This window comes from Cibotium barometz, chromosome 46, assembly GCF_041138505.1.
Source record: "Cibotium barometz isolate CiBa-2024 chromosome 46, ASM4113850v1, whole genome shotgun sequence".
NCBI classification, from domain to species: Eukaryota; Viridiplantae; Streptophyta; class Polypodiopsida; order Cyatheales; family Cibotiaceae; genus Cibotium; species Cibotium barometz.
In genome coordinates, this window is record NC_141091.1 from 14,276,080 (window position 1) to 14,286,625 (window position 10,546).

The 10,546-nt window shown below is 40.6% G+C and overlaps 1 protein-coding gene across 1 annotated transcript; it reads left to right on the forward strand.

Annotated features, from left to right (window-relative positions):
* Positions 1-2,890: 2,890 nt before the first annotated feature.
* Positions 2,891-9,199, forward strand: LOC147611913 (NADPH--cytochrome P450 reductase-like). Its single transcript, XM_086783781.1, has 18 exons — positions 2,891-3,654; positions 3,897-3,959; positions 5,234-5,310; positions 5,464-5,521; positions 5,605-5,691; positions 5,885-5,921; positions 6,007-6,076; positions 6,163-6,360; positions 6,448-6,540; positions 6,621-6,849; positions 7,013-7,096; positions 7,184-7,335; positions 7,445-7,541; positions 7,635-7,787; positions 7,908-7,985; positions 8,187-8,309; positions 8,406-8,519; positions 8,609-9,199. The coding sequence occupies exons 1-18, from the start codon at positions 3,403-3,405 to the stop codon at positions 8,687-8,689; spliced, it is 2,046 nt and encodes a 681-aa protein (XP_086639907.1). The 5' UTR covers positions 2,891-3,402; the 3' UTR covers positions 8,690-9,199.
* The last annotated feature ends 1,347 nt before the right edge of the window (positions 9,200-10,546 follow it).

Genomic DNA, 10,546 nt, shown 5'->3' on the forward strand with positions numbered 1-10,546 from the left:
ACTTTCCTCTTGTGTCTTGAGCTCGTTTTGAGTATCGTGCTTTAAGTTGAGGTCCACAAATTGGGGAAGCATAATATACACTCATAAGTAACACCTATAAAATTAGTGCAAATATTAGAAATGGACCCCTTTATTACGATTACACCACGATTAAATTGGGACGAAGATCAAAGAATACCTGCAAAATCTCCATATCCTAGAAAATCATGCATCAATATTCCCCTTATGGTAAATTGGGAGGTTGTTTGTGCGATTGACGTGTGTAATTGATGTGCGCTTGACTTTCGCTAATGTCGTAAACATGAATGCCTTGCCACGAGGTTTCTAACATCCAAGTTCTTCACTTTGTGTTTTCTAGTAGAGGAGAAGATGCCCTTTCTTTATTGATAAACCAAGGCGAGATATTGTAGTTCACTAGCACAACAGGCCATGTAATCCTTTTATATATTCAAAAACTTCTTAAGTTATATTTCATTTAATACATATTCGGGCACTACACATATTAATTAATTAATCAAGCCATATTGAGCTTGATTAATTAATTAAGCCTTAGAATTTCTAAGGTTTTTTCTGTAGCCCTCTCATTGCTCCGTCCTGGACGTTAAATATAAAAAAGAAGATTTAGGGCCCAATAATTATTTATTATTTATATTTATACAAATCGTGTACATCCAAGGGTGGGCGGCCAAGAGGCGGAGAAGATGATGCGGCATTGCGCAACTGAAGAGGCCCATGAAAAAAATAATAATTGTTTATTATTTATTTATCACACTAATCAAAAAATTCGGCCGGTTTGTACCCGTTGAAATTTAGAAACCCTCTCTACAATTTAACATTACCTTTAATTTTAAGGGTTGTGATCTGTACATTTTAGTTATAAATCCCTGTATTTGTACAATTTTTTAAAGGGATTTTCAAGTTTAAATCCCAATTAACTCTAAGCATTGCTTTTGATTTTAAGGCTCGAAAAAAGCACCTTTTTTGAAGCACTGAGTTTGACAATAAAAAGCTTCAAAACTTCGATTATTCAAAAAACACAGAGAGATTAGAGATTGTTGTCCCAACAAAAAAAACCTGGCATCATTTAATGTATTTTTCCTCGGTTGAAATTAAGAAATATCCATTGAAATTTATTCCTCTCTTTATTTTACAAAGATAGATTTTATACAATTTAGTTATACATGTATGTATACATATGTATATATACACATGCATACATGTATAATCCCAGCATATAATAGTTTTTTTTTCTTGTTTTTTAATATTCAAGACCTGTAACCTTCTAAGATTGCCTTCATGTAACCTGGTTTTAAAAAAGTAGTTTTTTTTTTGAGCACTGCTCTAGACTTACAAGTTTCACCCAATTTCCATAATGTCTTGCAAAAGGTAGGACCAATTAAGGCTTGTTGTTTTTATTTTGCACTTAGTAAAATAGATTAGGAATTCTCAAGAGGATTCAAGTCACATCTTTGACCATTACTAGTTATATTTTTCAAAATGCACTTGTATTTGTTGTTTTTTCAAAATGAAAAGGCTCTCTTCTTTCACATTTTTTAAAGGTTATTCATAGGATTACATAAAGGTGTGTGCATGCTTCTACATAAAGGTGGACGCAAGTAGTTGAGTGCATTGCTGTCCATGAGCATGTATCATACCTATTCATGTTTTAAAGCATAAATAGGGGTGCGAGTTGTTGAGTGCATTTCTCTCCATGAGCATGTATCATCTTGTGGAAATGTCATACTCTTTGCATGGGTGCTCCTCTTGCAAGACATTGCATGGGAATCCACATTGCTTGAGGAATGTTTTTCCCATGTGCAAATGGGGCAGGTTGAAGCCAAACACTAAGGGAGTTTTGATGAGGCATGCTACAGGCGGCAAGGGAGTGATGGACCCTTTTATTTGAATGCACATCATCTGAAAGGGGAATACGAAAGTTTATCCCATGCAAATTGGGGAGCTCTTGAAGGCTGAGCGATGGAGCCCTTACATGAAGTTGAAGGATGAGGCAGTGTGGTGAGTGTGAACAACCAAGTTTGAATTGCAAAAATGATGTGGTTGAGCAACCTTGATTTTGAGGGGCTCTCTTGCTTGTAAAAAAAATAAGGGAAAAAACATCAAATTTAGCGACGTGATTAGAAAATTTCGCATATAAAAAATGTTTAATATAGGCAAAAACTGGTAAAATGCCCCCATCAAATATCAAGCATGGAAAGAAAAACCTTGTGACTCCATACAAATACATATACCTATATTTAAAAGAAATAATGAATTAGAAAATAGCTTAATAATAAAACAATGCCATTACCACCAAGCGCATAGCCTAGTTTGTGAAGATGTTTGAAGTATCGGGCGGTAGCTCAGTTGTTAAGGCGTTTCGTTGTCAAAACCCAGGTTATGGGTTCGAAACCTGCTGGCTACCCCGATTGATGCCTTACCCTTGTGTACCGATTGAAGCTTGCCCCTGCTTTGTGGGATAAGGGGGGTCCCATGAGTACTAAGCCCACTTCCTAAACGCCCAACTTTTAAGAAGATGTTTGAAGTCTATGCATTAGGTCGAAGGTTCAAACCCCATAGTGGCCGCGTGAGGTGGTGCCTTGTAAAGATGGGGGGTGTGAGCTGACGGGCATGTAGTTCAATTGGTAGAATAGTCAGGTTCCATGATGAGGACCCGGGTTCGATGCCTAGGGACTACATGACGGACAGCACACACCGCACGCACATATCCACCTTCCAAAAAAGAAAAAGATGGGGTGTGTGAGTTGTCTTTAAAAAAAAAAAACAACGGCAGTTACCAATAATAATAACTAATTCTGGGCCACTGTGAAAACATTACAAAGTTAGAAAAAAATTTCTTTCACAACTTGAAATGGACGTGGCTTAATGACTTGGTCTCCGGTTGGTGGGACTAGAGCTGCGGGCTGTAGCCAGTAACCTTGACGACGTCAATGTAGATGTCTGAAAGCTCCCTTCTCTCCCAAGTCTCCTCTCCGCCATAGCCGACAATCTCCAGAAGAACAGTCCTCCGAGGCTCCGACCATAGACCGTGGCTTGCTGCTGGTCTGCCTTTCGTTCTAATAAATTCTCTAATCAAATTCTTAAGGCCAGCAGCTTGCATTACAATCAAAGCAAACCAGTGTCCCACTAGCGATTAGTTAGTCACGCATTCTCTGTGCCTTAATCTCTCTGTGCAGAGCTTAGGGTTTCGGCAGAAAATTGTTTTGATCCTGCACTGCGTAACTCTCAGCATCCTGCTACTGACGGCCCAGTAGGTTCCTATTAGGCTTTCTGCAGGTGTAGTAGGGTTTCTTCGGCTGTTCTCTTTCACCATTTCTCAGGGATCTCCGATTAGGGCTTCACCAAATTGATCTGCATCGGTGCGTTTATAGGGTTTCCATAGCCATGACACAGTCCCCTCCCATACCTATCGCGGAGAACCCCTTATTCTTGCCAGCCATCGCAGCGGTCTTGCTCCTGTCCGCTGCGCTTCTACTATGGCGTCTCTCAGGAGGCCAGAAGAAGAAAGCAGTAGAGCAAGTTGCCCCCACGAAGCTGGTTTTGCAGGTTCCAGAGCCTGAACCAGAAGATCTATCAGAGAAGAAGGTTACTGTGTTCTTTGGGACTCAAACAGGGACAGCAGAGGGTTTTGCCAAGGTATTTCTCTTATTTAAATCTCCAGAATGAACATTATCTTTTGCGCTAATCACCATAATTCATGTACTAATCATCGTAGTCCCATGGCTAATCACCCTAATCCCATTGCTAATCATCATAATCTCTTTGCTGATTACCATATTTTTTAAAGTTCCTTTACAAACCATCTCAATCCCTTTCTAATCATTATAATCTCCACAATTTTTTGTTGATGACATTACAACAAATGCTTTCCTCTGTAGGCTTTAGCTGAAGAAGGGAAGGTCCGGTATGACAATCGAGTTATCTTCAAGGTGGTTGATCTGGTGAGTTTCTGTGTTGCCATTGTTGTTTGCATTTGGAGGCTTTAGCAGAACTCATGATACAAAAGAAGCTCAAAATCAATGCCATTACTTGTAAAAGAAGCCCAAAATCAATGCCATTACTTGTAAAAGTATCACATTATTTGGTTCACATTCTACATCATGTGCTTTGGAAGCAAGCTTAGGAATGCATACAAAGGTTATATGTTGAATTTTACTTCATGCGAAGAAAGGGCCCCTTGACAATGGTATCCACTGTAGTCTACATGTTAATGTTGGTTCTGGGAGCCCTCTTGAGTCATGATTGCAACATCGGATACATCTGGGGATGTTTATAGACATCTCCTTGTCTGTTTTGCGGGTATGGATTCAAGCTTCTGGACTGGGGCCTGGTCCTTAGCATGTCCCTAGGGACTGGGAGCTATCTCTGATGAGGACAAGGTTTTCAAATTGATATCACGCGTGCACACAAACCCAAGGTAGGATAAAAAAACGCATCCTAAATGATATAGGACGTTTTGAACTCTCAGACGTGTAAGTACGTTTTTTATTATTAAAAATTCTTAGTTTGCTGTTTTTTTCAACTGGTATAAATATGTTTTTTTTTTTTGCACTGTTCCAATCATGGTGTGTACTCTATTTGGGTATATGTAGACTAAGGACATTAAAACTCAATAGATTAGACTTAAGAATTAATGCTTGTGTGCATTGTGTTGAGTGTCTTGATTATGGAGTCCAAGTCTAAACTCTAGTAGTTTATACATGTACTACTAAAATGCTAGAATGTTCAATGTATGCAAAATTCATTTCTTACTTGTTATATATATATATATATATATATATATATATATATATATATATATATATATATATATATATATATATATATATATATATATATATATATATATATATCTCATATATATATATATATATATCTCATATATATATATATGAGATTTTAACATTGAAAAGTACTTAACGTTTTTTACATACTTTATCGTCGTCAACGTTCTGTACCATGCACTAAACTCGTACCATTCCGTACGTTCGGAACTACCTTGCACAAACCTCCCCCCCTCCCTTTTTCTCTTTTCTTCTTCCTCCCCTTCCTTTTTCTTGAAGGAAGGTTCTAGGGTCACTATTGAAACCTAGTCATTGAAAAGGTTCGGGGTTTCCACACTTTATTTTCTTTCATTCAAGCAAAGGTTGCTAAGGTATGCCCCAAGAGTCTTAACTTTGGTTGGATTGTGGGGCATTTGTGTTCTTTGGTAAAGGATGACTATGGTGCTGATGATGATGAATATGAAGCAAAATTGAAGAAGGAGACTTTGACACTCTTCACTCTTGCCACGTAAGTGTATTTGTTTTGGCTCATTCAACCATTTCTAGTGGGAGAGCCTTTCCATCGGCGAATATAGCTTGATGAGAAACTTCCTCGATCCTGCACATCTGCAGCTGGTATAACTAACATAGAACTAGATAATGGATTGCCTATCTTATGCAGCTATGGTGACGGAGAGCCTACTGACAATGCAGCAAGGTTCTACAAGTGGTTTGTGGAGGTATATATTTTCTGTGGAGCCTGATGTTGTGGCTTCCAAGGCTCAAGCTCCTAGTTTATGTACTCGAATCCCCATTTTTTCAGGGAAAAGAAGGGCGGGGAGAGTGGCTGTCAGGCATGAGCTATGCTGTCTTTGGCCTTGGCAACAGGCAGTATGAACACTTCAATGAGGTGAGTACAACAGTTGAGCTTGCAAGTATGCTTACATGACTTGTCCACCAAGAACTATGCACATGCCGATGGGGGCCGTGTGCACATCGATCTCTTGCGTGTTAATGATTCTATGTATTTGAACCTCTTTGTCTTGAGCAATCGCTTGTAGGATAGCTACTTTAAATTGATTTTTTCTGAATTATTTTTGCAGGTTGCCAAGAAGATTGACGAGGCTTTGGTAGAGCAAGGTTAGGCTTTTCTGTATGTGAAGCCTAACGGGTTTTAACGATAGCGGCACCCTTCTTGCTTCTAATAATGATTGGGATGATGCAGGCGCTAAACAGTTAATTTCATGTGGACTTGGTGATGATGATCAATGCATAGAAGATGATTTTGCAGCTTGGTAAGAATATTGTATCCTCTAGACAAGGGACCATACCTCAATCATTTGTTCTATAGCACCTAAATTTTACTCGTGTATGGCATCAGGCGAGAACAGTTGTGGCCTAGTTTGGACCCTCTTTTGTTTGATGCAAATGATGCTACCCCGGCTGTAACTACGCCCTATACAGCGGCTATTCTTGAGTATCGTGTAGTCATGCATGAGAGTGATACTAAGGTGCATGAGGAGACGTATGAAGCCAAGGTGAACGGCCATGCTTCACATGATGTTAATCATCCATGCAGGTAAGAGCTTGTTTTTGTCTGTGATGTTCTCTTGCGGTACTTGAAAGCACAGAAGTGGCTCAGAGGTGCTTCAATTTGTGTCGACAGGGCAAATGTGGCTATACGTAGGGAGTTGCACACTCCTGAGTCTGACCGATCATGTATTCATCTGGAGTTTGACATAAGCAACACAGGCTTGATGTGGGTGTGGTAGCTGTTGAATCTGTCTTTTTCTTCATTTCTGCCAAGCGCGTGTTGTGATTGTCCTCTCTGTTTTGTAGGTATGGGACAGGAGATCACGTAGGAGTGTATCCGGAGAACACCCCGGAGAATGTTGAGGAGGCTGGTAAACTGTTGGGCTATTGCCTGGACACCAAGTTTTCTTTGCATGCAGAGGCTGAAGATGGCTCGCCTATTGGTGGCAGTTCTTTGCAACCGCCATTCCCGGGTCCATGCGACTTAAGAACTGCACTTGCTCGATATGCAGACCTGCTTTCTCCACCGCGGAAGGTATTGCCAATCATAGATAATATTCCCATCTTCCTAGTGGATACATGGTATCTAGGCCCTTTTAATGGTTTAGATGTGGGGAATTTTTGACAAATATTCAGACTCCAGAAGATCGGAGCCTTTTTGTCAGTTTTTGTGCTTATGGTGCATCACTCTATTGCAGGCTGCACTTGCAGCACTGGCAGCACATGCCTCTGATCCTGCTGAACGGGACCGATTGAAGTTTCTGGCTTCTCCTCTTGGCAAGGTCTGAGTCTTTTCATGGCGACACTCCTATGGATTTGTGCAACATAGTCTTCAATTCTGTAATTAGTATTTGTGTAATTTTTCACAGGATGACTACCAACAATGGATTACTGCCAATCAAAGGAGCCTCTTGGAAGTCATGGCTGAGTTCCCTTCAGCAAGAGCACCTCTTGGTGTCTTCTTTGCAGCTGTTTCCCCCCGCCTTCAAGCCCGCTATTATTCCATTTCTTCCTCTCCAAGGCATGTGGGAAAGCTTTTAGCTAGATTGTCTAATCTTCTCAAGGAATCGTGCTCTTTGACAAATGCATACAGTTTTTTTTGGATGCGTGACTTTTATGTATACTTGCAGGTTTGCACCTGATAGAATTCATGTCACCTGCTCACTGGTTTATGGAGTCAGTCCCACTGGTCGTTTCCATAGAGGTGTCTGCTCGACTTGGATGAAGGCATGTGAAGATCTTTTCTAAAAAGCTGCCTAGTTTGGTTGATCCCTTCAGTCGATTCTGATGCATTTGTAGCTTGTTGTCATTGTGTTTCAGAACTCAGTTCCGGCTTCGGAGGTGGGGGATAAGTGTAGCTGGGCTCCCATCTTTGTAAGGCAGTCTAACTTCAAGCTGCCAGCAGATCCTTCTGTTCCTATTGTTATGGTTGGTCCTGGTACTGGACTGGCCCCATTCAGGGGTTTTATGCAGGTACCCATTCCATTCTCTTTTTTCTTGATTATGTGGTGGTGCAAAGATTTTCTGATAATTCATTGGAAAGAAGATTGTGCCTTCTGGGTTGCTTACAAGGAGTGGCTGGTTTATGTCCAGGAAAGAGCTTATCTGAAGGAATCTGGTGAAGCATTAGGACCTGCATTACTTTTCTTTGGTTGCCGGAATCGCAAACTGGTGAGTTTGATTTATGTCTATTTTATGGATGTCAGTTATTTCCAAGATATGAAGTGGGTGACAAACAAAACCTGTGTCCATTGAACGGGTCCCATCTCGAGCGCCGGGGATCTCCTGTGTGCAAGTCCTGCCTGTAGGATGGGTGGGGCTTTTGTTTCTGAAGAGCCTAATTATCAATGGAATTGGCATGTGAATTTGTAGGATTACATTTACGAAGATGAACTCAATGCATTTTTGGAGAATGGTGTCATCTCTGGACTCTCAGTTGCCTTTTCAAGAGAAGGCCCCACAAAAGAGTATGTTCAGCATAAGATGGTTGAACAGGTAAACAGCTTACTACTGGGCTCTTAGACTCGCATGTGGTTATCATCCTTGCAATTTGTAGCCAGGGACTAATCTGGAGGACTCATGGACGTGCAGGCGACCACTGTTTGGAATCTGTTATCTAGTGGAGGCTATTTATATGTCTGTGGGGATGCTAAGGGCATGGCTAGGGATGTGCACAGGACTCTCCACACAATCATTCAAGAGCAGGTTTATAAATTCTCTGGAAGTCTTCTTCGCACTCATTTTGGCTGTGTCCTGAGATTCTTACCTTGTTTTGGATGTTGTGATCTATGCAGGAGTCTGTTGACAGCACTAAGGCTGAAGCAATGGTGAAACAATTACAAACTGATGGGAGGTATCTCCGTGATGTGTGGTGATGTGCGAGTGGGGGAGCATATCGTATGATATGGAAAGCAGGCAAAGTTCCTGCCTACATAATGCATTTGTTCTGCGACTTTTTGATTGTAAAGGCACTGTCTTACAATGTAGTGAGCAGGCCAGGTCATCATTTTGTTTCCAAAGGTGCATTTAACCCGTGCTGCACTTTGAAGCAGTGGGAATAATGCTTAGGTTTGTTCAGCAGTTTGGCGGCATGATATGAAGGGGTTGGATCCTACTTCAAATGGCAGGGAGAAATGTGCCTTTCTTGAAACTAAACCTACTCTGCAACGATTCTATTCCTAGCTAGGGTGAGATAATAGCTAAGCAGTTATAGTTCCCCAGTGTGGGACACATTTTTACTGAGCAATTTGTAAAGCTGCAACCTCTGGATTTGTAATTCTTTTGTATCTAGGGCACAACACTAGCGTGGTTGAAGGACAATAAAGCCTGTCACATGTCTATGAACTAGATACATTTCAATAATATGATGTCATGGTAAAAGTAAACATTTGTAATGTGGCTAAATGAAATGTGTGTGTGAGAGAGAGAGAGAGAGAGAGAGAGAGAGAGAGAGAGCCCACCATCCACCAGCAGTTATCTTTTGACAGGCATATAGCACCTTCAAAAGCCAGTGCTGCCTGGTCTGCCTTCAATGACATAAAATGGGGTTGAATGCACTGTTGGCGTGTACTGCTACCATTGTTGTGGAGATAGATTTCTATCCCTTCACCTTGTAGTAGAGAAGTAAATAATTTTAACCTTTCTCTAATGATGTAGAAGGCAAAAGTATTTCAGAAAATCTATTGCTGTATCAATGTTCAACAGTGCATTAGCAGATATCATTTTCTTAAATAATTGAAAGATTCTTAAGGTAAAGCCCTAGTCTAAAAGGGACGGTATAAGAACATGAAGATTAATCAAATAATGGATAGGATCATATGGATGACTATCATAGAGAAAAAATTGTGGTTATCAGGATTAAAAGGTTAGTTTTTTAAGAGTTTTAGTTGAGTTATTCTTGAGAGGCTTGAATGGGGAAAAAAAATCATATTGTTTTGATGCTCAATCAAGCAAAGATGCAGGTTTTAAGGTCCCCTATTGTCTTAACAAAAGTGACTAAACTTCTCTTGCAGTTTGGCCACATTATAAAGCAATGGACTAATGCATCCTTCCTCTAATGAGAGGAGTTGTTTTTAGCTAATTGACGGGCTTCACAAACGTCCATGGATGAGTCTTATGGGCACATGGATTTTTGAACCTACAACCTTTTCCTTGACACCTGTTGGACATGAGGAAGAAGGATAAAAATTTTACACTGTCTGTCCGTTGTTTTTAAAATGGGATGTTATGATTTTTGTCTCTGCGGATGTTTGTAGCATTGGGAAACTTAACCCCTCCCAACACTTGCTTTTGGTTGCCAATGAGAAGAGTGCTAAATTCAAAGCCAAGCTCAACAAAGAAAATGAGAAGCTTATAGGCTTCATAATGAGCCCATTGTGTTTCTGAGGCCACCCACGAGGAGCTAGAAACTCACCCCCATGAGGAGCTAGCCAACACTTAACAAGTAAGACATGGATTCCCTTTAGGCTACAATACCAAGAACTAGAAGAAGAAAGAATGTACCAACGCGGGCACTTGAAGCCCGTAGAGACCAACGCCTAAGAAAGCCCAAGAAGAACAAGGCCAAGCCATCCTGCTGCTAACACATTTGCAAAAGAGTGAAGATGTAGTGAGATTGGAGAGGCAACCAAAGCCTTGACCAAATTTTATGAGGAGTATAGGTAAGCCATGGCCAAGTGGTAGTTAGGGAAATGACATTACCAAGAGCTCCTCGAACACAGAAAACCTCATCG

What these genes read in the sequence shown, in the direction of transcription:
- LOC147611913 (XM_086783781.1), top strand. Translation starts at nt 3,403, where the DNA reads ATGACACAGTCCCCTCCCATACCTATCGCGGAGAACCCCTTATTCTTG. An exon ending in TCTTCAAGGTGGTTGATCTG is followed by an intron (nt 3,960 to 5,233) that starts GTGAGTTTCTGT and finishes TCTTTGGTAAAG; the next exon opens with GATGACTATGGTGCTGATGA. An exon ending in GTTGCCGGAATCGCAAACTG is followed by an intron (nt 7,986 to 8,186) that starts GTGAGTTTGATT and finishes GTGAATTTGTAG; the next exon opens with GATTACATTTACGAAGATGA.